This window comes from Marmota flaviventris, chromosome 9 (assembly GCF_047511675.1).
Source record: "Marmota flaviventris isolate mMarFla1 chromosome 9, mMarFla1.hap1, whole genome shotgun sequence".
Classification (NCBI taxonomy): Eukaryota; Metazoa; Chordata; class Mammalia; order Rodentia; family Sciuridae; genus Marmota; species Marmota flaviventris.
In genome coordinates, this window is record NC_092506.1 from 101,716,167 (window position 1) to 101,743,325 (window position 27,159).

The following is a 27,159-nucleotide window of genomic DNA, read 5'->3' on the forward strand; positions in this document are numbered from 1 at the left end:
TATATATTAACACTGAATGTCAACTGGGCACAGTAGAGCACACCGTGACCCCAGCCACATGGGAGGCAGAGACAGAAGGATCACAAGTTCAAGGCCAGCCTGAGCAATTTAGCAAGACCCTGGCTCAAAATAAAAAAGGGCTGTGAATGTAGCTCAGTGGTAGAGCACCCCTGAGTTCAATCCCCAGTATCAAGGAAAATAATTGAAATGTCTATTAGACATCCAACCGGAGATGTCACATAAAGAGCTGGAGACATAATCTAGAGTTTAGTGGAGCTGTAAGACTAGAAATTAAAATTTCTGAAGTCAACAGCTGACTAAGTTATGTAAAATCAACTGGGGAATAGGTGTGCGTGGGTAATGAAAGAGGTAAAGCAGCACTGAACCCAGGAACATTCCAAAATTTAGAATTTAGGAGTTCTAAGGATTTGGTAAAAAAAAAAAAAAAAAGCCACCAGAGGAAAAATGATAAATCAAATTAAATTACCTTAATTTCAGTAAACAACAAACTTAGAAATGTGAAAAACAGACAACAACAAAAAATACCTACAAAAATGCTATAGGGGAAATAGGTTCAAAGTAAAGAAGAAAAAGGGAACCGTCTATGTGGCAAAATCAGAGCGCAGCTTACAGAGGAAATCATAGTTGAGATGGGTCCTGAAAATGAAGTGGGAGTTTAATAGGTCAAAGAAGGGAAGCAGGACTTTCATATTCATGTCCTGACACCTCATATTTATAGTCACCTTTCCAAATAATTCCTCTTAGACTAAGGATTCCTTTATAGGTTTCTTGAAGTAAAAAGACAATATTCCATGAGCCGTTAGGAAGTAAAGTAAGAAGTTCTTTTAAGTTCCCACTAACTTCACACTACTATGGTTTGTGCTTAAGCAATTGATTCACCCCTTTCTGCCTCTCTTGCCTTCACATTTATCAAAGATACTGAAACCCAGTTGATAGATTACTGTTCCACCAGGATTCTGCCAGTAACCTAGGAAATGTTAACATCACAAGGATAACACATTTGACAATTAGATTAAACTTTGTTTCTCCCCAGTAAAAATCCCATTAAAGTTCAGCAATTCCCTATGGTCATATCTTGGACTAGTCTTTGCTTTACATTATTCTGCCTCTGAAATTCTAAAATCTCGTATAGATTGAATCCCTTATCCAAAATGTGTGGAACTAGAATTATTCCCAATTTCACTTATTCAGATTTTGGAGTATTTGTGTAAACTTTACTAGTTATCATACATAATCTAAAATCCGAAACTTTTTGACTATCTTCCTGGCACTCAAAAAGTTTGATTTCAGAGCTCAGATTTTTGTATTAGGGATGCTCAATCTGCAATATACTTCTCTTGTCATAACCTTTTAGATCAGCACTGTCAAGTAGAAATACATTTATATAATTTAATATTTTTAGTAATCACATTAAAAAGTAAAAAAGAATCAGTCATTTTGAAATTAATTTGAATAACTTATTTAACCCAATACATCAAAAAAATCACTTCATAAGGTATATATTGCCTTTTTGTCTGAAAATTAAGTAAGTTTTAAGACATTTTCATTTATTTTACAATGTAACTTTTCATACAAACTTAAGATTTAAACTAGTGCTTACTGGACTGGGTGCAGTGGTGCACACCTGTAATCCCAGTGCTTCTGGAGGCTGAGGCAGGAGGATAGTGAGTTCAAAGCCAGCTTCAGCAACTTAGCAAGAACCTGTCTCTTATAAAATATAAAAAAGGGCTGCAGGTGCAGCTCAATGGTTACGCGACCTTGATTCAATCCCTGGTACTGGGGTGGAGCAGAGAGTAGCTTGCTATTTCACATACAAAATTCTCAACAAAAATTCTACATTTAGAGTCTTGTATGCCATCCTAGTAGAAAGGCAGGCAAAAAGGGAACTGCTCAAGAGACCCCAGGTCCATGTTGAACAGTCCCAGTCCCTTACCCTTGCCTCCCCCTCACACCCCCACCCCCAACAGCCTGCTGCACTTAGTAAGTTTATTTAGGTTTTTTTAAAAAATTTTAAGTCAAATGCATTTCTTCTAAAAATTTGTTTCTGAGGTCAAAAGTCACTTTAGAACTGCCTTTTTTGGGGGGGATAGAGGGGTGTACCAGGGATTGAACTCAGGGGCACTCGACCACTGAGCCACATCCCCAGCCCTATTTTGTATTTAAAGATAGGGTCTCATTGAGTTGCTTAGTGCCTTGCTTTTGTTGAGGCTGGCTTGGAACTCATGATCCTCCTGCCTCAGCTTCCTGAGCCACTGGGATTATAGGCTAGGGGAACCACTGCACTCAGCCAGGACTGTCTTTTAACAAGGACTAAAAGGCAAAGGTCTTACTGTTTCAGAATTTGAGAAGTGATGAGTCTACATTTTCTTTATCAGCCTCAGGCTCAGCTGGATCAGAGGGAAGCCTAGGTGGATCAGCTGTCCCTCAGCCTGCAAAATTACCTGCTTTTTTAAAATAATACTATCTTAAAAATTCAATGTGTATTTTACACTTAAGGCATATTATAATTCAGATGATAAATTGTCTACGGCCAGAGTGAAATACAATTTTTGAATAGAGAAGGATTTTACATTGTATAGTAAAGAATATGGCCTTGCCCAAAGAGAAGGTTTGATCTTCTCTTGGCTTCTGGGAGGTAATCTTTAGGCTGTTGAAATGTTATGCCAGCTAGGAACATCTGTTTGCTTGGGGGTCTTCAGTAATACCAGAGAGTCTACAGTTGAGGGTTGGAAATGCCATGCCCATAAATCTCTCCTTTCTTAGGGTAGAGGCTGGCTACCCTAAATGACCCAAAATGTGACTTGGTGTGGAGGCTTTGGGTGATCAACATCAGTTGATCTGGACACAGGGATCCATCATTTGAGCAATCAATTAATCAGGCCTATGTAAAATTAAAATGCTGCACATGAACTCTTCCCTGAGGCAACATTTTGCACATTGTCATGCATCAATACCAGAAAAATGACACATCCTGCCTCCAAAGGGAGAGGACAATGAAATCTCTCCATCTGGTGCTTCTTCTGGCCCCTGCACTTCTTCCCTTGATTGATTTTTAATCTGTATATTTTATCTGTAGTAAACTATAATAACTATGAGTACATAGCTTTCAGATACTTCTGTGAGTCCTTCTATCAATTTATAAAATCTGAGGGTGGTTTTGGGAATTTCTGAACTTATAGGCGGTGCCAGAGTGAGAATGACCTTGAAGACTGTGCTCTCTAACTTTGTGGCTGGCTAACTCTTACAGCTGATCTAAAACTCTTACACAGGCCTTACTTTTGAAAATTAAATGTAAATTAAATTAAAAATAATTCAGTTTATCAGTTGTACTAGCTATATTTCAAACATGCAATAGCAAGAATGGCCAGTGCCTACTATATTGCACAGCATAGTTTGAGACTATTATCCATGACCCTCTTGAATGCTCAATACAATTGCTTTTCAACTTCATCTAGACCTGTAGCTTTTTAAATTCTAATCTAAGATCATTCATCCCTGTCATATTTGTATCCCTTGCCCTACTTAAACCTAAACTCAATAGCCAAAACATTAATTACATTATTACTTGTGGTCTCAACATTCTGTCTCTTCTTCTATTGCACATGTCTTATAAACCCCAAACACTGGATCAGTCTAATTATCTGTCTTATCACATTTACGCACAGGTAGTTGAGCACTGCTGGGGAATCATGCAATCCTATATAATGGAATTATAAGCTCAGGGTTTCCTATCTCTAGGGCCTTTAATCAACTCTTTGAGCTGATTTTTTCCAGATTTTTTTTATTGGTGCCTTATGGTTATGCAAAGTAGTGGGATTCATTGTTACATATCTGCACATACAAACAATATGATTTTGTCGATTTCTTTCCCCAGTACCTACCTTGTTCCTCCCCTCCTCAATCCCGGTCCTCTGTTCTACTAGTCTGCCTTCTGTTTCCATGAAACACATCCCCACACCTTTTTTTCCTTCTTTTTCCTAACTTTTTCATGAGAGAAAACATATAATCATTGACAGAATTTCTAAGTTTAGCTGACTTCACTAAACATAAAACTCTAAGTGCCATCCATTTTCCTGCAAATAACGTTAATTTCTTTCTTCTTTATGGATGAATAAAACTCCATGGTGTATTTATACCACATTCTCTTTATCCATTCATCCACTGAAAGACACCCAGGCCAGTTCCATACTTGGTTACCGTGAACTGTGTAGGTATAAACATGGGTACTTTCATTTATTTATTTATTTTAAGCTGTAGATGGATAGAACACCTCTATTTTGTTAATTAATTTATTTATTTATTTACTTTTATGTGGTGTTATGTTTTGGATGTGAGGTAACTTAAAAAGCTCACATGTGAAACAGTGCAAGAAGGTTCAGAGGAGAAATGACTGGGTTGTAAGAGTCTTAACCCAATCAGTGATTTAATCCCTTGATAGGGATTAACTGAAATGGTAGGGTGTGTCTGAAGGAGGTGGGAATTGGGGTGTGACTTTGGGTATATATTTTACCTGGCAATTGGAGTCAGTCTCTCTCCCTCCTCCCTCCTCCCTCTCCCTCTCCCTCTCCCTCTCTCTCCCCCCTCTCTCTCTCTCTCCCTCCCTCCCTCCCTCCCTCCCTCCCTTTTAATCAACATGTGAGCTGCTTCCCTCTGCCATGATGTCCTGCCTCACCTGGAGCACTAAGGAATGGAGCTGGCCTTCTGTGGACTAAAGCCTCTGAAACTGTAACCCCTCAAATAAACTTTTCCTCCTCTACAATTGTTCTGGTCCAGTCCTTTAGTCACAGCAGTGAAAAAGCTGACTAACACATGTAGTACTGAGGCTTGAACCCAGTTCATCACATGCTAGGCAAGTGCTCTACCACTGAGCCACAATCCCAGCCCAGTACTTTAATTCTGGATCACTTCTTTCTTCATGTCTCCCAGTAGCTAATTTCACAATCTCTACTCTTATCCATGTCCCTGCCCTCTAACCCTTAACCCTAGCCTCCTACTCCAAAAACAAAAGGTATGAAGTACCTTGCCTCAATTCTTCTACCTGACTACAGCCACATGCATTCTTTATTTTCTTCTAGTACAAGGTCATTTCCTTGCAACTAGCTCATAGCTCAGTCACCTCCTATTCCTCGTGGGTCTTACTGCTTTTTTTAAAATAATACTTCTTCTTCACCCCTGTATCTTCAATCTTAACCTATAATCAAGTCTCCTATATAAACTAATCAAAATAAAATGTCTCCTTGCACTAAGAGGATTAGAGGTTTTACCCTACATGCAAGCTAACAACTTAACCTGCCACAGTTGCATGGATACTGGCAGAAGATATGAAGACCCCTCTTAAGTATAACAACCCTTAAGTTGTTATACTTAAGGCACAGCAAGCCACACAAACATCAACATATTTGCTTCAGTTCTGCAAGCCCTAATTCCCACAGGGCAATGCAAAGAGAGCTAGGTAACACCCACACACAAAGTTGAATACATTATAGGAGGGGAACTCAAATCTTTTCCAATGGTAATAAACAGACATATTTATATGCTCTGAAGGGGGTCTGTTTTTCAAGACTATACAAACATCCTTAAAAACAGAATCTACAGCAAAGGACTCAGTGCCCTGCTACAAGATATTAAGAAATGTGAGATAACCCATGGAAAATTCTCTTTCAATAACTCTGCTTCCTATTCAAACTGTTTACCTTGTTATTTTATTGTTATTGTTGTTTTTATTTAATCAGGGCTAGTATTACCAAAATATTAGTCTTACATTATGCCCTGAATGGGCTTCCACTTTATACAAGCTTAATCCCCGTGATACACAGAAATGTCCCTCCTTTGTATCTCTAGTCTCTTCCTCCATTTGCAGTAGTATTTCTTTTTTTTTAATATTTATTTTTTAGTTGTAGTTGGACACAATACCTTTATTTCACTTATTTATTTTTATGTGGTGCTGAGGATCGAACCCAGGTTCTCGTGCATGCAAGGCGAGCACTCTACTGCTGAGCCACAACCCCAGCCCTGCAGTAGTATTTCATACACATTACATCTATTAATATTATAAACCAAACAATATTGATATATTTATTACTGAAGCAACTGCAGGGATTTGCTTAGGCCAATGCAGTGTTTCTCCTATATACCTCCTTTGTGCTATTATATGAAGGTATGATACAAATACATTACATTAAAGGCCTAACAATTTCATACAACTGCTTTTTAAACAAGTTAAGAGAATAAAGGAGAAAAAATATGCATTTATCCTTTTATAATTACAAAATTACCTCCACTGGTGTTAGGTTTTTATTTTGGGTTTTTTTGTTTGTTTGTTTTGTTTTTGATTTTTCATTTGTTTTTTAATCTTGTGGGTAGCTTCAGATTACCAGCTGAGTCATGGGCTTTCAGACTGAAGAACTTCCTTTAGTGCTTCTTATAATTGTAAGGTGGCTCTGGCAGCAAAAAATTCTCAGATTTTGGTTACTAGGGAAAAATCTTTATTTTATCTTCCCTTTTGAAACACAGTTTGTTAAGATAAAGGAGTTTGGTTAACAGATTTGTTTTCTTTGAGCACCTTGAATGTTATCCCATTGCCTTCTGATCTCCACTGTCTTAGCTGAAAAATCAGCTGCTACTTTTAACTGGGGTTTCCTTTAAGTGATGCATCATTTTTCCCATGATGCTTTTCATATTTTCTCTTTGCCTCTACTTGAATTTCACTGAACTTCCTGGACATACAGGTTATACTTTAAAAAAAAAAAAATTGTGAAATTTACAGCTATTATTTCCTCACACATTTTTCTTCTTCCTCCTCTCTCTTGTCCCTCGTTCTGGTATTCCCATTATGCATATATTGGTGCACCTGATGGTGTCACACTGTTATGGTTTGGATCTGGAATGTCCCCCAAAGTCTTATGTATTCAAAGGTGGAGTCTGGGGGAAGTGATTGGATCACAAGGATTCTGACCTCATCAATGTTGATCTAATGAGGGCTAAATGGACTTCTGAGAGATAGGAACCAGATAGAGGAAGAAGCAGTCACCAGAACCTACCCTAGAAGGGTTTATCTTCACTCTAGCCCTTTCTCTTTCACTCTCTCCCTCCTGGCTGCCATGAGCTGAACAGCTTTCCTCCACCACACACTTCCTCCATAAAATTCTGCCTCACCTCAGGCCCAAAGCAATGAAGCTGACTTACCATGAAATGAAATCTCTGAAACTATGAGCCAAAATAATCCTTTCCTCCTCTGTCTTTCTCAGGTGTTTATCACAGTGATACAGAGCTGATTTACATACCACATTTCTCTGCAGTTCTGGTTTTTGTTCCTCATTGTTTTAAATCTCTATTTTTCAGTCTGCAAAATCTATATCAATCTATCTTCAAGTCTGCTTTTTCTTTCTTCTGTCACTTCAAATCTATGATTGAGTCTCTTTAGTGAATTTTTATTTTATTTTACTTCTCAACTCCATAATATTTTTTAAAATATTTTTTTAGTTGTTGACGCACCTATACTTTAATTATATTTATGTGGTGCTGAGGATCAAACCCAGTGCCTCACACATGCTAGGCAAATGCTCTGCCATTGAGCCAAAACCCCAGTCCCTCAACTCCATAATCTTAATTTGGTTCTTTCTTCATAATTTCTTTATACTGGTATTCTCTATTTGAAGCAAGAAATTATAAGTTCCTTTATTTCTGTGAACACATTTATAACGTCTCTTATTAAAGGTTCCCTCCCTTCCTTCATTTCTTCCTTCTTTCTTTCTTTCCTTCTTTTCCCCCCAATAAATCTGACATCTAGTCTCACCCTAACAGGCAGTTTTAGTGGCCCACTTTTTGTCCACTATATGGTTTAGACTTTCCTGTTTGTTTGTATACCTTATTTGTTGCTGTTAATATTGGAAACTATGCATTTTAGATAATATATTAGAGCACCTCTGGGTAGTGAGTGGTACACTTCTCAATATTTTCAGGGGCTTAACATTGTTATTTGCTTATTCACTTATTTTGTGACTAGTTGGTTTTTATCCATGAAGCTCATTCCTCCACATATACAATGTTTAGCTTCAGGTATTAATTATTCCTTTGGGAGAGAAAGCTTTGCTATGCCTGCAGTTACTCTGGGAGCACAGTGTTTGGGGTAGAACTCTCTTTGCTTCTTTTCCAGACTAAACCCAGCTTTTAAACTCCACCAATTGATAATCGATTGATCTATTGTTAAAGAATACCCTCGGGCCGAAATGGGACTAAGAACAATACTATTGAATAATGGAACTTTAGAAGGAATAGTGTCTAAGAGCAGTGTTTTTTACTTTTTGTTCTGCCTCTAGGAAAACACTTTGGGGTTGTCTTATTGCCCAGTCTTCTGCAAAATAGCAAGTTGACAGTTTTTGAACTGTGTCCTAAATGTCCTCTCAAGTGTCTTTTACCATAACTTCTACTGTTTCTGAGAGTACAGTCTACCTTGAACTTCTTTACTCTCCCTTGCAAATGAAGTCAGTTCCTTTGGGAAGAAATTAGGTGCTGTTTTATAGTCTGTTTTTCTCCCCAGGTAAAATATTTGAGACAGGCCTCTAGAGCTGGGAGTAGGGATACCAGCAAACTTCTTGCCGAGGACACTCAATCTAGGAGTCTCAGGAGAACACAGGAGAAAGAGAAAGGGACAGCAGCCTGAGGTCCTCTTAGTTTGCTTCTCCTGGCATGAAACCATAGTCTTATGACCCTAGGCAAGAGGAATCTGTGTCCCAATATTCTCAGGATGCTACAATCAAATTCCACATGTAGGCCCCCAACTCTCAAATGCAGTCCCCCAGGACTTATCCTCAGCAAAAAGGTCACTGGGTAAAGGATGACAAACAACAGTGTCCTGCTCCTTCTGGGAAGAAAGCCACCTGTGTAGGTGCTGGTAGAGAGGAGACATGGCTGCATAAGCCTGAACCAGAGTCTACCTCCCATTTTATTGAGCCCTCAAATGGAAAGAAGAGAGAAGTATTGGTTCAAACACCACAGATTATCTAATTTCTTACCAAATATTCATAATGTTCTTGAGTGTTTCTTCATTGGCTGTTTGTCTTTAGGTCCACTTTTATAGACTTTAAAATGCCTGGTTTTCATAGTTTTCAACAGTTTCACTGGGCAGTGGACCAGCAAAGTTCCTTACACATCATGCCAGAGACTGATCTCCTGTTTGTTCTTTAATATAAAGGTAAAAGGAAGCATGTGCTAGGGCTCTATGTGTGCTGTCTTATTCCATCTATACAACAATAAAGTAAATATTGTAGACCTAACCTTTTATAGGCCTTGAGGTCAAGGACCAGAATCACTAGTAATTTGCCCAGGTAAAAGAGCAAGTAAGTGGCAGAGATCTGATTAAAACCTAAGTATAACTACCTCCAAAGCCCATATTCTTAACAAAGAAACTCCTCTCATGTTTAACACAGGTACAAAGCTCACAAAATTGGAGCTCATGAGATGGTTTTATCTCAATGAGCAGTACAGTCTCAATGATTTCTTAAGAGTATTACAACATTTTCTTCCTCATTTTTTTGGACAGCATACCTTTATTCTATTTGTTTACTTTTATGCAGTGCCAAGGATCAAACCCAGTGCCTCACACATGCTAGGCAAATGCTCTGCCACTAAGCTATAGTACCAGCCCTCATCTGGATTTTTTATAATAATATCAATAATATATTTACTCTACGTAATTATATGGACATTATATCATGTGTTATAACATGTATTTCTTTTTAAAAAATAATATTATCAAAAGTATATTCTGAGCCAGGCTTGGTGGTACACACCTGTAATCCCAGTGACTCGGGAGGCTGAGAGAGGAGGATCACAAGTTCAAGGTCAGCCCCAGCAACTATATGAGACCCTGTCTCAAAATAAAAAGTAAAAAGGTCTAGGGATGTAGCTCAGTGGTAAAGCACCCCTGGGTTCAATCCCCAGTACCAAAGAAAAAAAATTACATATCTGTTGGCTTCCTTTGAGCTGCACTTCTACAAAGAGTCTATGACCAGAGGACTGTTCCCTGCCCTGTACACCTAAAACCTGCCTTCCCAGTGTGGAGAGTCCTCAAAAACTAGAAATGGAACCACCATTTGACCCAATTACACCACTTCTTGGTATATAGCCAAAGGAGTTAAAATCAGCATAGTATAAATACAGCCACATCAATGTTTATAGCAGCTCAATTCACAATAGCTAAGCTATGGAACCAACCTAGGTGCCCTTCAACAGATAAATGGATAAAGAAATTGTGAGATATATATATGTATATATATGTATATGTATGTATATATAAAATGGAGCATTAATCAGCCATAAAGAAAAATGACTATGACTTTTGCCAGGATGGATCTGGAGCCTACCATGCTAAGGAAACAAGCCAATCCAAAAAAACCAAAGATTGAATATTCTCTCTGATATGTGGACACTAACACAAAAAGGGGAAGGAGGTGAATAACAGAAGTTCATTGGATTAGGCAAAGGAGAATGAAGGGAAGGGAAGGGGAATAAGAATAGGAAAAACAGTAGAATGAATAGGACATAACTTTCCTATGTTCATATATGAACACACGACCAGTGTAACTCTACATCATGTACCACTGCAAGAATGGGATCCTAATTAGAATGTTATACTCCATGTTTGTAAAATATGTCAAAACACACTGCACTGTTATGTATATCTAAAAAGAACAAATTTTAAAAATCTGCTTTCCGAACCAGGCTTAGCAGTGCATATCTGCAATCCCACCAACTCAGGAGGCTGAGGCAAGAGTACTGCAAGTTCAAAACTGGCCTTTAGCAATTTAGCAAGGCACTAAGCAACTTAGTGAGACCCTGTTTCAAAATAAAAAATAAAAAGGGATGGGGATGTGGCTCAGTGGTTAAGTACTCCTAGATTCAATTCCTGATGTAAAATAAAATAAAGCTCTGCTTTCCAAAAGAGAAGGGTAGATCTGATATGCCCTGGGCTTGGTTCTTAGAAAGTTATAAACATAACAACATAATCTTTCTTCCAAGATTATCACTGCTTCTGCATCAATAAATGTCTTTCTAAGAGATAAAAGAGTCAACAGGAAGCTCAGAGATTTCAGAGATGAACTGTTTTTTTATGGAACAAACTTATTAAAAAAAAAAAAAAAAACAGTACCTAGAAAATGAAAGTCATCCCTGTACTCTTGCATACATTTGCCATCTGAATCAAATCAGTCTTATCATAACCTGGCCTGGCATGTCAGGCCATAGTGTACTTCTTAGCAACATGATTGCTCTTTTTCTCTGTTTCCAAATAGTTTCTGACATACTTTAGTTTTCTGGTTCATGACCTTCCATAGAACAGCACCCTCTAGGAGAATGTCTGTGGTCTCCACAAGGTAATCATGAGTCCATGATCAAATCTGCACCTCTAACCTTTACATTTTACAGTTGTGATAATCAAGCTGATTTCTTCTTGACACACAACACTATTCTTCAAACATTTTAATGTATTACTTTCTTTGAAACAAAGTATTCCTTCCAACACTACATTCTCATTATAAATTTCATTCCATCACTACTAGCTTTGGCATAAAATAAGTTCATCAATGAAGCCAATTAAAGAAAACTTAGGAAATGCCTGGTCCTCCTTTAAAAAGGACTAGCGCTTATCCTGAAAATACTGTAGACACAAAAAATATTAGATTGCTGGGCAAAGTTTAAAACACACACACACAGGTACATACATTGGCTATTCCATGCAGTCACAGTTGTTTTATCATTAATAAGAATGTTCCACTTTAAAAGTGATTCCATGCTTTTAAATATATTTTAAATTAGTTGGTGTTCATATTTATAAAATTAAAAACAAATCTAAAAAAGTAATTAGACAAACCTAATATACATAAAAAGAGATCTTTCTCTATAGTTAATTGCCAAAAGAAAAAAAAATTCATGAATTTAGATTTGAAAGTTTACGGTTTACCTCTACATGGTTCCATTTACCAATGTTACCAAAGAAAATTCTTTTGCTAGTTTTTAGCACCTCAAAAAGTCAAATTTGCCAGAAACAATTTCTCCTGCTTAGTTTTAATGCTGTGATAAAGCCAAGTATAAGAGAAAAAAACATCTACCGAAGGCAAAACCCCCAAATTACACAAATCTTCAAGGGGAAATGTGAGCACATGGTAAGGAATACAGTTACAAGTTATATTTAAAGTTTAAAGAATGCATTAGGGTGAGACTGTCTGCTCCACGTGTTGCCTTCTCACACAACAGAGGCCCGCACACTTGTGGGAGTTCTGTCAGTCTTGGTAACCTTGGTCAGAACCTGACAACAGGAGGGGACCTTCAGGCACATTATCAGAAGGAATGTTTGATTTTGGAGAACTTTAATCTTAATGGTCAACACCTGATCAAAATAAACAAAATACCTTTGCTAAAAAAACAAAGATGTTACAGGGATTTGACTAGGTGAATAAAAAAGTTAAATTACTTTGTTGATAGAAAATGACAGTACTGAGGACAGCATCAAGTGACAGCTGCTCAAGTGACAAAGGCATTGAATGGCTATTTTAGGTTTGCCATGGTGTGCTCAATAACTGTTTAAAGAATGCAATAAATGTACTTACCAAATATTTCCCCTCCACTAGCATATTCTGTCACCAGATAAATCATCCGTTCTGTCTCCATAACCTGGTGCAAAAGCAGGAAAGTGACAGTGACACAAATGGCAGACTGATATCATAGGAAGAGAAACTAATGAGTCCTCTTTTGTCATTTACAATGAAATATTAATAACCACACTGCTTAAAGGAAATTCAATGCATTGTAGGACAGATATAAACATTATCAAAAAAGGGAGAGGGCTGGGGATATAGCTCAGTTGATAGAGTGCTTACCTTGCATGCACAAAGCCCTGGGTTCAATCCCCAGCACAAGAAAGAAAAGAAAGAAAGAAAGTAGATATCCATATTCCCAAAAGTAAGAAACATTTTCTACTTGAAAGAGAGAATCCTTTTGTCATTCTATAAGTTTATACAATCTATTAATCTCCACAAAACTGAGAAGCAAAGAAACTGCTAAGAACTTAAAAAGTTCATATTCAACATTAATCATTTGTTGCTCAAAAATGTCCCACCAAAACCCTAACTAAAATGAAAAAAAAAAAAAAGCCTTAGGAAAAAAGAAGGGACTCATTTAAGAACTGTGCAAAGATCACATAGGATTTTCTTTTTAAATAAAAAATGATAACTTTCCTTTCCACTGCCCATTTATTCAAAAACAGGAAAAATAACTTAAAATATCAACTCTTTTTTCTGTGTGTGTTTTCTCATTCTTTTTTAATTAGAGCATTATAATTCACATAGTAACTGGGTTCATCGTAACAAAATCATACGTACATGGAATCTGACCTATTCTGTTTTAGTCACCATTCCTCCCCCTTCCCCCTTTCCTTCTCTCCACCCTACCCAGCACTCCACTGATCCTCCCCTTGTTCATCCATTTACCCATCCTTGATTGGTGCTTTCCACACACACAAAGGTGAAATTCCCATTGGTATATTTATATATGCACATAATGTGATTTTTCTTAAATTCATTCCATATTTCCTCCCTTTCCCATCTCTCCTCCCTCCCTCCCGATCTCTTTCTTCTCCACGGATCTTCCCTACATCTTTATTAAAATATCAACTCTGTAAGTAATATAAACTATCCATTTGTATTTGTCTTGGTCCCCGTTTGCTACATTAAAAAAAAAAAAAAAATGGTATAGTGCATTGTCACTCCTTTCTTCCTTTTTACCTTTCTCATCAAACATTTTAAACAAAGTAATATATACGCATATATCTTACACATCATAAACACTTTAAATACCCAGTATATAAATAAGAAACCAAAGGGTTTCCTCTTACCAATCCCCTCCATCTCATTTCCCCAAAGGAATATCATTAATAATTATCATACATCCTTCAAAAGCAATGCTATACAATAAAAAATATAATGAGCTGCATATATACCTTTACCTTTTCTAGTAGCCATATTTAAGAAGTAAAAGGGAAGAGGGAAATAATTCTAAAAATGTATTTTACTTACCCCAACATGTCCAAAATATTATCTTAAACAATGGTAAATTGCTTCAGTTTTCACATTTAAGTTAATTAAAGTTAAATAAAACTTAAAATTCAGTTCTGTAGTCACTTTAGTCACATTTTAATATTCAACAGTTACATGTGGCTAGTGTCTACCATATTTGACATGGCAATTCTAGACTTTTACTATTTTATAGCTAGTTAAATTATTTCCCAGTTATTTCTTTTGTATCTTTATACATTAATATCATACATGAGTACTATTTAATGTATAGATCTATCTCTTCTTTTATTGGCTTAATATTATTCCATTGTTATGAGTCCAGTGAAAGATTTTAAGTTTTTAAATCTTAACAGCTATGTTATTCTGTTTTGATCTTTGTTCAAAAACTCTATCCTGCTGATATCAGTCCACTGTGTGTTACATGTTCTAAGCTCTCTCTATATGTTAACTTATATGACAAAAAGTAAGTCCTCTGGTGGCACAACCCTGTAATCCCAGTGATTTGGGAGGCTGAGGCAAGGGAATCACAAGTTCAAAGCCAGCCTTAGCAATTCAGTGAAGTCCTAAGCAAAATAGTAAGACCCTGTCTCAAAATAAAAAAATAAACAGGGCTAGGGATGTAGCTCAGTGGTAAAGCACTACTGGGGTCAATCCCCAGTACAAAAAAAAAAAAAAATAGCAAATGCTCTAAATATTATGAAGGTATTTAGGGAAAAAATTAAAAATTAATGTAATACTATGTATTTCCCAGGCCTTTTATTAACTGCAAATATTCTTTTATTACTAAAATGTTTAGAAGTTCAAAAACCATTGTTTCCTATATAGTGACCTATGTTTGGTCACTCTATAAACCTGAGGAAACTGACTTGAAAACTATCTGACATCATATGTAGACATTTTTCCAGCCAATCACCTTGGCAGCTAGGACTTCCTACTAAAAATACTAGCTGCTCAGAAAACAAAATGAAAAGAAACTGTCTAAGGTCATGGCTAGAGGAGAGAAATTTTTATAAACTAGTGCAATTTTGAGTAAGATAGGTAAACTTGCAGAATTCAGTTTTAAGGTTAACATCTACAAGTTAGCCTCTTCAGAAAACTTTTAAGATGCTTTATTTTAGAAGATGAGGTCAAGAAGTTTATTCAGTCTACCAAGATAGGAAGGAAGTCAAGGTTATGATACCTGCAAGCTTGCTAGCTGTACTCAGGTAATGCTAGAAAATTTTTCACAGGGTTGCTTCTTGGGCAGAATGTAGGTGCTGTTCAACATAATTTAGTCTGATAAATTTCAACAGGTCTGTTCCTGCTGACCTAATTCATTCCATTGTGTGGGCAGCTAATGCCAGAGAAGAGTTCTAAAGCTGTAGCTTTAGCCACACATACTGACATCACAACGTGCTCTCTTTTCCATAAAATGAACAGACTAAAGCAAGCCTGCCCACTGTGGCATGAGCATGCTTTCTCCAGTCTTACACATGGTCCCATGTCTGGGTCAGAAAGCATTTACTGCAAAGTAACAACAGCAAACAAACTGAGTGGGTGGCCACTTCCTTCAGAAGTTAAGAGATGACTGTGCTTGTGGAAAGCAGTGAGCGGGGTTGGCCCTGTGCATAGGCAAAGCTCACTGTTGCCAACACACTGCAATTTGAGAAGTACCCCAAAGCCCCACCTCTCCCAAAATATCTCTTCCACCAGCCAGCTAAGACAAGGTCCTTCCCCCCCCTATCTGGCTTCAAATTCCAATCATCAGATTTACTGTGTCTGCATTAAGACTAGGGAATCATTTTGATGATCTCATAAAATGTTAATGTTTCTTAGGAAGATAAGAAAACTAAAACAGTAATTTTCCCCTGGCATGCACTCTGTCTCTGAATTATCAAAATAACTAAATGCCACCTTGGAAAACTAAAGTCAGGTCCTTATTATAATAGGAAAGAGGTAGGTTTTTTTTGTTTTGTTTTGTTTTTGTGTGTGTGTGTGTCTGGAGATGGAACTCAGTGGCTCCCAAATGATGCTAGACAAGCATTCTTACACTGAGCTATAACCCTGGGCCCAAAAGGTAGGTTTTGCTTGGTGCAAGAAAATACTTAAAATATCCTTTGCTATCCTAATTCACAACACAATCACAGAAATTAATATTTAAATAATCTTTTAAGACAAATATATTGATTTCTTTTTATCTCTCAAAATTCTCTATTCCTTTTGGGTTTCCCATCATGTTTTAGGATTCTGACCTAAATAAAATAGGCTCTCATTATCTTAAGAATAATGTTTTTATACAATTCTTGCTGAGAAAGAAATCAAGTTTTCAAGAACAAATTAAAAAGACCAACCTGGGTAAGGTAGACCTCAATAAAGAGCCAGGGGAAATACGACAGAAGGGAGGGGAAGACAGTAGGATGAACATATGAAAAAAAGTCACAGATGTTCACCATCCACATTGTCTTCAAAGGCAGTCTTCAATACAACAGACTCTCCTGATTCTTCATAGCCATTCACTACAGCCCTATGCAGCCTACCTGGTAGAGCCTGATGATATGGGGGTGGCAAAGCATCTTCATAATTTGAACTTCCCGGAAAATCTTCTTTAAATTTTCTTCATCCAGCTGGGTCTTATCTATGATCTTGATGGCAACCTGAAAGCAGAGGGAAAAAATTTACTCTGAAGCCTTACAAAAAGTTTACCCAATTAAATCCACTTTAAAACATTATATTTTACAAAACACAAAGCGCCAGTTTTTATATATATATTGTTTTGTTTTCAGAATGTCAATGAGAAAAATGAATTTATTAATTAAAAAAAAAGCAGGAAATGGAGTCCTTGCAAGTTTGTCTCAAAGGAAAGGACTCCAAAAGCTAGTGGGTCTTCTGTCATTTTTTAAAAGACTATACAGTAAACCCCACGAAAAAATATTTCATTACTCCATAGATATGGTTACAATCTGGGTCAAGTCATGCTTCAGTGAACAGAGCAGTACATAGGGTCTCTTGTAGGTACATGACGTTTTTAGTAAGATTCTACCAGAACTTTCACAAGGGCTTTCTTTGCATACTTTGCCAGGTGCTTATGTAATTCAACAGAAGTGGTGGTAATAGTGGTGGTGGCAGCCATACCAAACGTTTACTGTGCCAGCCAGCCACAATCCCTCGTGCTTTGCAGTACTAACTCATTTAAACTCATAACACCCATGTTATTATGCCCCTTGTTTCTTTAATGCACACTAAGAGTAAGTAATTAACCCAAGAGTAAGTAATTAACCCAAGATTGAGTAATTTACAGTCAGAATGAGGCATATCCAGGATGTGTGGCTTGAGAGTGAAATTCTTAGTATCTGAAGATCTTTCTGTACCATATACACACTGCTTCAGCACAAAATGTCTTTCCTTTTGGTCCATCATTCTGAAGACACCTAGCAGCACATACGTCTTAAAGCAGAAGGAAAATGAGAACTTTGTTTTAATCTACTAAACTTCATCATTCTCAGTGAAATACTCTAAACATTTGTTTCACTCCCAAAATATCTGCCTATCTCATGTTCAATTACTTAATCAGTACATAATCAATATAAGTTAGATGAAAAGCCCGACTAGACAAACTTTAGTATTCTCTAATTCTTAAAATTTCAAGATTCCATACACTGAGAGAAGAAAAGGAGATTTATTAAGGAAAAAGAAAAACAAAGGAAGCAAAATTTCAACAGAAAAACATTTAGGTCAGAGGCATTGTCTGTATGGAACTATACATGGTAGATTATTTAAATGTATGAATGACTGAAATAAAGGTAACTTTATTTGGAATTGTTTCAGATGTAAGAATAAGACTAATGGGAGAACAGCAAAGAGAAATTTCAGCTTGATTCCAAGAACACTGCCTTGCCTACCAGTGGAATGTGATGAAATGAGCTGGGTGTAGCTCAAGCTACAAGGATAATCAGACACAGCCTTCACCTCAAGGAGTTCACAATTCAGCAGGAGAAAGAGATAGGTGATACAGATAACATCACACTGCAAGTACAATCAATAGGGCTCTGTAAAAGCTCTGTGGCGGAACAGAGGATAACGAATGACCTTTACCTGGAGGAGAAGAAACAAACAGGGAAGAATTCACTAAGAAGACAGATTCGGGGTACTGGGGACTAAATCCAGGGACACTTTACCCCCATTTTTTCTTTTCTCTCTCTTTTTTTTTTTTTTTTGAGACAGAGAGAGACAGGGTCTCAATAAATTACTGAAACTGCCTCATACCTGCAAACCTCCTGCCTCAGCCTCTCAAGTTGCTGGGATTACAGAATGCACTACTGTGCCTGGCTAGACGTCAGAATTTGACAATATAAAGTAGTGGACAGGCTGAAAAGCGGAGAATTTAATGAGGAGAAACAGCAGAATCATTAACAAATCTTACTGACTGTTTGATCTCCTACAAGAAAATCTCGAGCCACATGACCCTTGACCACTCACATAACTACTTCTCCTTGCCACTGCCAGATCACATACAGAACATTAACTACAGCAACTGGTGTGGCATATGCTCCTGCTTCTCTCAGGACAGCTCCCAAAACAAAGTTATCATTACAACCATGTCTCTTTATAGAATGAATACCTGAGTCTTAATGAAAAAAAAACTTAAATATGCACGGCACTTGGTAGTGTCCAAAATACTTTCATAAATCTAACAAGCTTAGAAACTCACAAACCAATGATCAGGTGTGCTGGAAATGGGTTGTGAGTGACAATGGAATACCTCCAGTCTCAGGGAGCCACATCTGTTCACTCCAGAATTAACACAATTCTCTGTGAACGTTGCAATGTGCAAAAGGTTGGAAAGTACTAAGCACTAGTGTTGATCTTAACAATGGGGGTATAGACAAGGGATTGTGGTTGAAACCCCCATCTTTTTCATATGCTACTAATTGATGGCATTGATGGAAGGTGGGGGAAGTCGCCAAGAAAAATGACCAAATTTTTGTACTATTTCATTCTCAAGAGAGCATATTATACTGTAATTGGAGGAGTCATACTGTAGGGCCTGTGATTCACATTGGACTCTGAGTTTCATTTGTTTTCTGAGCCCTAATACTTTTAAAGTAAATAGAAAGCCAAATCTAATCATCTATTAGAGTAAAATTGGTATTAAGAGCTTATATGCCGTATACCTAATAAAAATTATACTTTAATAAATATAAAGGTATAGTGTATGTATATAGTGGTGTGTGTGTGTGTGTATATATATATATATGTATATATATATATATATATATATATATATATATATATATGGTTTTACATTCTATGACAAGTGCATCTGTCATCACATAAAGGGAATACAGTCCTATAAACTTGTTAATAGTAAGCTTTTTCTCTACTGTGACTGAAAGATCTGACCAGAACAACTGAGGGGAGGAAAAGTTTATTTGGGGAGTCTCACAGTTTCAGAAGTCTCAGTCCATTGTCAGCAGACTCTATTTCTTGGGGCTTGAGTTGAGGCTGAACATTATGCCAGAGTGTGGTGGAGGGAAGCAGCTCATATTATGATCAGCAAGCAGAGAGAGAAACTCCACCCTCCAGATAGAAAATATATACCCCATAGCCATGCCTCCAATGAGCCACTTCCTCCAGCCATATCCCACCTGCCTCCAGTTACCACTCAGTTAATCCCATTAGGGATTAATTCATTAGGTTAAGAGTATAGCCCAATCATTTCTCCTCCAAACCTTCTTGCATTGACTCACATATAAGCTTTTGGTGGACACCACATCTAAATCATAACAATACTAAAACTCATTCTTATCTTCTGGGGGAGACTACAGTGAGTATAAACCCAGGAGCACTAAACCACTAAGCTATATCCCCAGCTCTTTGAAACAGGGTCTCACTAAATTGTCCAAGCTGGCCTTAATTTTGTTCATCCTCTTGCCTCAGCCTTTCGAGTAGCTGGAATTACAAGCATATGCCAGTAGGCCTGACAAACAGAAATTTTATAACATTAAATTTCTCAGCAATAGCGAGGCACTAAGCAAATCAGTGAGACCCTGTCTCTAAATTAAAAATACAAAAATAGGGTTGGGGATGTGGCTCAATGGTTGAGTGCTCCCTAGTTCAATTCCCAGTACAAAACAAACAAACATTAAATTCTATCTATCCTTCAGTGCACTGAGATTTCAAATTTCACAAAACACTCAAAGGTGAAGCTTTGCCCAACAATTTAATAGAGTACCAAATGCAAGAATTCTGGAGTCAAGATACTTAGATTCCAAACCTTTAAATTATTCCTTAACTTGAGCAAGTTTTTTTTTTTTTTTTGTAGCTCCCTCTCTATAAAATATTGGCAACAGTGGAACCTCATTTAAAGGGTTGCTGAGAGTTAACTAAGTTAATGAATGATTAGCATAATATCTGGAAAGTGTTCATCATGCAATTCAGTGGGACCCTCCTTATCTGCAACTCACTCTTGGCAGCTCCAGGTATCCTCAGTCAACTATGGAGTAAAGATATTTAATGGAAATTTTCAAAAATAAATCTTTCATGAGTTTTAAACTGCACACCATTTTGAATAGCATGATGAAATCCGGTACCATTCTGTTTGTGACAGGAATCATCCCTTTGTCTAGCATATCTAACTGTATATGCTATTCGTCCATTAGTCACTTAGCAGCCAACTAGGTTATCAGATCAAGTGTCATAAAATCACAGTGCTTGTGCTCAAGCAACCCTTATTTTACTTACTAATGATTCTGAAGCACAAAAACCATGATGCTGGCAATTTGGAGATGCCAGAAAGAAGAGTTAACCACGCACTGTATGACATGATGAACACTTTCAAGAGAAGCCATACAGTGGAATAGGACCAAGTTCTCATCTTAATAAGAAAAGAAATTGTATGCTGAAGTTGCTAAGATATGTAGTACAAAATTCTGATAGAGAACATTCACATAGTTTTTATTACGGTGTACTTGTTATACTGTTTTATTTAATTATTAGCTACTGTCAATCTCTTATGGTGCCCAATATATAAATTAAATTTTATCACAATATGTATGCATAGGAAAAAAACATAGTATACACAGGGTTTGGTACTATCTCAAGTTTTAGGCATCCACTAGGGATCTCAGAATGTATCACCCACTGATGGGGGTGGGGGGGCACACTACTGTATGTATTAATTACAGATACTACTATTGTTATTTTAATGTTTTCTGGACTCAAGCCCTAAATTTTAGGCAATCTTTGGCAAAGATTAGATTTGCTTCACTAAGCAACATAATCCTGGATCCGAATTACATTGATTCTTTATTCAAGAGGCAAGTTGGGGGGGCCAAAAAGAAAAATAGCTAACAATTTGTGGGCAACATTCATAACTAACTGATTGCTGCCAGCTGATGTGGGAAGAACATGGAAGGAACAGAGCTGGGGAAAACTGCATTCCATTCAGGAAAGTCAGATTGAGCCATAGCAAGGCCCGACCCTAAGGGCTATGCCAGAGAGAGCAGCCGGCTTCTTCACAGCAGGCCAGGCTCCCCTGCAGTCCCCACTAAGGACTATAACACCCAAGAACAACACTTAGTGCCATTTGGCAACCACACTACTGCCTGATAGAACAACTTAATGTGGAAGGCAACTCCCTGAAGTTCAGGTCCTACCTTAGCTACAAACTGGAAAAGGGACGTTTTCTAAAAAGCAAACAAACACACACAACGGAATATAGAAAATACTAAGTCAGAGAGCAGGGAGCCAGCATGCAGGTATGATTATTTTGAGAATACCTGAACAGAACAATGAACAAGAATTTCACAGTTACAGATTACTGGAGTCTATCTAACATAGGGTTTAGCTTAAAGTATGTACTAGCTGCTTGAAAAAATGTGCCTATAGCAAAAGTAAATCAGTAGATAAATAGAAGACAAACTCTCAAAGAACATGTTTTTAGATTGGAGCTGAAAAATCTATAATTCACAAGACACACATGCACACACACACAGAAACAGAAATTATAACAAGAAAGCAATTTCCAACACATTACTAAGAGGCTATTATTTCCTAAGTCCACCTATTCTACACAGAATTCTTTCATCTTACAAAATACATGATTCTGTGAATTGACACTCTAATAATGTTAATTAATCATGGCACTGCATCAAATATATTGCTAAACAGATACAGAATGTGAAAGTCCTTAAGAATTTCTCTCCTCAAGACATTTCCTTTCAACAAACTCTTCCTTTTAATTTGGCATATGGTAAGGAAAAAAATTAAATTCAGATCATGCCAAAGTCATAGTTCTTTATTATTCATTCTAGAAGGCGAAAAAACAGCCATTTCCTCCCTTTAGTTTTCACTTCTAAAACCATAAGTCTTTTATTCTCCCCTCATTTTTACAAGCAAAGTAATGCTCATAGTGAATAAAGTTGAAAAAAATAGTGGTTTCTTCCCAACAACAGGCAATAATTCACTTGCATATTCTGATACAACATTCACAGGCAAGATAAGGTGACAAAATAAAAGACAAAGAACCAGGGAGAAGTTCATTATTGGGATCAAAACAAACCAACCTTCCTCCTCACCATTCTCCATCAAAAATAAAGCCCTGATGGTCGGATTTCAGGGCTATGGGATGATAAATGGACATTTTGTAAAAAGATCATTTAGACAGTAAACACAAAGACCACAAGAACTTAAATTTCTCTCAAAAGACTTCCCTTAAATGGGTATACAGATACATGTATAATAATTTCACATAATATAGTAAATAGTCTGTATGCTTTTAAGAAGGAAGAACAAACATTTTCATAGCTATAGAAAAAAATTTTCAATATTCATTTAAGGAAAGAAGCTTTACTTCTCTTTGAAATGTCTTAAAATTTAGGCAGATAAATGTTTTGCCCTTGTGAATTTTGTTCAATGAGTTACATTTTTATATTAACATCTGTTGCAAAATTTTTATTCTCTATTTCTGTTTCAAAGCGTATCTACTCTAGATCATTCTCAGGTCAGTTCTAGAATCACATTGTGATCTAGACCTGTATAATCTAATACAGTAGTCACCAGCTACACGTGACTACCAAACATTTGTAATGTGGCTAGTCTACATAATACAGAAATAAAATATAAACCAAATATATAATATTTAGTACTAAAAAAGGAATGTAAACTATCACATTTATAAGCTTTATTAATTATATGTAAACATGATAATATTTTGGATACTAGGCTAAATAAAATAACATTACTTTTTTTTTTAAGAGAGAAAGAGAATTTTTTAATATTTATTTTTTAGTTTTCAGCGGACACAACATCTTTGTATGTGGTGCTGAGGATCGAACCCGGTCCGCACGCATGCCAGGCAAGCGCGCTACCCCTTGAGCCACATCCCCAGCCCAACATTACTTTTTTATTTTTATGTGGTGCTAAGGATCGAATCCAGTGCCTCACACATGGTAGGCAAGTACTCTACCACTGAGCCACAACCCAGCCCATAAATAAAATACATTATTAAAACTAATTTCCCATTTTTTTTTACTGTTTAAATATGATTAGAAATTCTTAGTATTGCTAGAATATATGTACATGTGTGTACATATATTTATTTATCCCTCATTTTAGTAGACAGGACTAGTCCAAGTGATGCAAATAAGCTAGATAATTAATCTAACAGTTAAAGGACACATTCCATAAAGATGACTTCTGAAAAGGTTGACTCGATAATGAGATTTGCCAGTTCCATACCTCATAGAAAACTTCCCAAGCCACAGAGTACTCAATGCTCAAATACTGCCTTGGGAGAGAATCTCAAAGTCTCAAAAGTTATACTCTAAGAACTCAACTTAATTCCATTGAAAACTGCTTACTGAACAAGTGACTGGTTTACTGCACTGCCCGACCCCTGAGCAGCTCACTACTGGCCATGTGAGGGGCTCTTTAAGAGAAGGAAGCCTTACAGCCCTACAACAGCAGCTCTCAAGCTTTTTGGTCTCAGAGCTCCTCTTAAAAGACACTGAGGGAAAAAAAAAATTACTGAGAACCTTCAAAGAAGTTTGGTTTATATAGGTGGTACATTTTAATATTGACTTTGAAATTAAATAAATTAAAATTGGAAATTAAAACAAAACTCTAAAAGGTATATACAAAGCACACTGTCAGACCAACTACATCATCACATAACATGTAGTCTCTGGAAATTATAACATGGATTCTTCATGTTATAACTAGAAGAGAAACTGAAAAATGAAGACTACCTTAGCAATTTCATGAAACAATTTTACATTGAAGACCCACAAAAAGAATCTTAGAGACTCTGGGGTGAAAGAATCAATTTTGAGAACAATTGCCCTAATGCATCACTATATGTAATGTGGCCAACTTCTCTCCTACGCACTTAGAATGGTTCCATATTTGGGAGAATTGAGAAAATAGTCACTGGCATTTTTATTTTTTCCTTCCTTCTACATAATTTGAAAATAATTTGGTTGTTATTCTAGCTTCTTTCTGATACAAGTATTTCAAGTTATAAATCTTCATATGAGTACTATTTCATCCCAGAGATCCTGATATGTTAAGCCTTTCTTATCACTTAGTTCAAAGTACTTTTTATTTACTTTTCTTATACTTTCTTCCTTGACCTCTGAGATATTAAAACATGTGCCATTTAATTTTAAAATAGTTGACATGTGAAGGTGAGGTTCTATATATCTTAAGGTGATTGATTTCTAATGTAATAAATCATGCAGGAAACACAGTCTGCATGATTTCAAATTGCATACTTCAAATATATACATTTTATTGTACTTTAATTTTACCTCAACAAAGCTATGGAGGAAGAAAAGAAAAGAAAAAAAAAGTTGTGTTTGTTTGTTTTGTTTTATTTTTTTCTGTAGGGCTTAATTCTTTTATAGGACCAAGGTGGGAATAGTTGGCTTGAAAAGGAACTTAAATGTATTTGAAACCAGCCTTGATGAAATTTTTTTCTTTTAAACTTACAAGAAAATAGAATTATCTTCAGAAAAAATGGGTTTAATGAAACCCCAAACCAACACAAACTACATAAGCTGGGTCTTAAGCTAAACTTCCCAGGCACTAAACGACCATGATTAATAATGCACCACATGGCCAAGGTCAGAAGGTAGGCTAGCCACCATCTTGGGATGATCCTAACCTCTGCATTGAAACCAATTGCTCAACTGGAGTCCTTATTTTAGTTTTTAATAAACAGTTAAATCAAGTATTAAAAAACAAACCAAAGATAGATATTAGGAAAGAACTGATTATTTTATTCATTTTTATACACCAATCACAACCGTTTAAAAACATTCAGTTGTCAAGCCTAAGGAATGGCTGGGATAGAAGGGAACTGGCCAAATCCAGACAAGAGGACTCAACATGGCCGACAAAGAAAAGGGCCTATCAGTTCTGAATGAACCCCAAAGTAAGCATTTAACCATAATTTAAAATATCCAGTATTTGATAAGTGAGCAGTTGAACTTCCATTTTTTCTGAACTTCTCTGAGCTGGATTACAGGGTGAATATAAAATAGCTAGTGCATTTACAATGTGTGCATGATTGAGAATGGAGGTCTTATCAAAAGTGGGAAAATATACCACGGAACATGTATTATTCTTGAGCACTTCTAAGTTAGAACACTGTGCATAATTAATAAGTGGTGTCTGAAGCAAAGGAAATTTTCTGGTGATTAGTTGAAATTCAAGGCATAGAAGGGAAATTTTCAAAGACAAAAAGGAAATGATTTCTCAGTTCCAATAATTCCCATCTGGTTAACATTTACCCTCTTAGAGAGCAGAAGTCCTAGATGTGTTTCTAACATCATAGACAACTCTCTTAGGCACACTGACATTTTTACTGTTGTTATTGTTGTTATTTTAACATTTACAAAGTGCCAACAATGTTTTGTATGGTTTATAGTATATTAAATCAACTCTTGGCCTGTCCATCGACCACTTAAATGAACTGAAACAAAAAGATGTTTGGAAAGAAAGAAAGAGAGAGAGAGAGACAGAGAGAGAGAGAGGAGGAAAAAATGGAGGTGACAGTAACACTGAAAATCAGTTAAGAATCTGATACAAAGTATCAGTATTCAATGTCTCATTTTCAGGCATTTATATTGACAAACTCCAGGTTTAAAAGAGAGATATTTTATAAAATACAACGCATGGCTTAATTCTAAGGTTAGAAAGTCGGTAAAAAATGATGCCCTGAAACTTGAATAGAGCAAAAGAAGACAAGGGGTTGAAGAAGAATGTTGGGCAAATGAGAGGTGCTTTTGATACTCTTTTTCTTGGAGGGAAGATGCTGGGGGTGGGTGGAGGGCTTGCTTGGGATGAAACTGAGGTCCTCACTGCATGCTGGAAGCACTCTACCACTGAGCTACATCCCCAGTCCAAGAGATGCTTCAAAAAGTATTAGAGATGGGTAAGTATAGGGTAAGAACTAAATGATTTAAGAAGAAGGTCTAACAGTTTAAAGTGGCAAAGAACAATATCTAAGAAAGTGGCATAGGACTGGCGTTGTGGCTCAGTGGTAGAATGTGTGAGACACTGGATTAGATTCTCAGCACCATATATAAAACAACAAAATAAAGTCCATCGACAGCTAAAAAATATTTTTTTAAAAAAGTGGCATAAAGACAAAATAATCATTGTTACAGAACCCAAAGAAAATTTAATAGTTGTAGTGGAAAATTAAACTATATAAAAGATTAGATTTTAGTCCCAAAGAAGAAAGATTAGACATGTGGTGAAAGAACTTGGCAACGTGGCCTGAAAATGAGGTAAGAAAGAAGCAGAAAGCTGAATGAATTTCAAGATGAATGTTCTTAATGAAGTGCATGCTACTCTTTCCTGGAGTGCCAACTCATAGGTAAAAATAACATGGACTCACAGAAGGATTATGATCTTCCCAAGAACAGCATTTGTCAAGGAGCCTGAGTACTGTTTAGTACATTTAGATACAGCACCTAGAATACTAAAACTTTTTAAAGCATCAGCTGAAAAGCAGGTTTAACTCATCTGTCATAACAAAACTTTCTTAAACCTACCCTAGGAGGACTTATTACATTGGTATCTA

General features: G+C 36.6%; 1 protein-coding gene across 3 annotated transcripts in view; it reads right to left on the reverse strand.

Annotated features, from left to right (window-relative positions):
* Positions 1 to 27,159, reverse strand: part of Sik3 (SIK family kinase 3) — a 236,237-nt gene that overhangs the window by 90,620 nt on the left and 118,458 nt on the right. For all 3 annotated transcript variants that reach the window (XM_071616723.1, XM_027930526.2, XM_071616724.1), the window contains exons 2-3: positions 16,607 to 16,723; positions 12,627 to 12,690 (exon numbers count right to left, since the gene is read on the reverse strand). In XM_071616723.1, the coding sequence (XP_071472824.1) occupies positions 12,627 to 12,690; positions 16,607 to 16,723 (181 nt within the window). The remainder of the gene's footprint in view (positions 1 to 12,626; positions 12,691 to 16,606; positions 16,724 to 27,159) is intronic.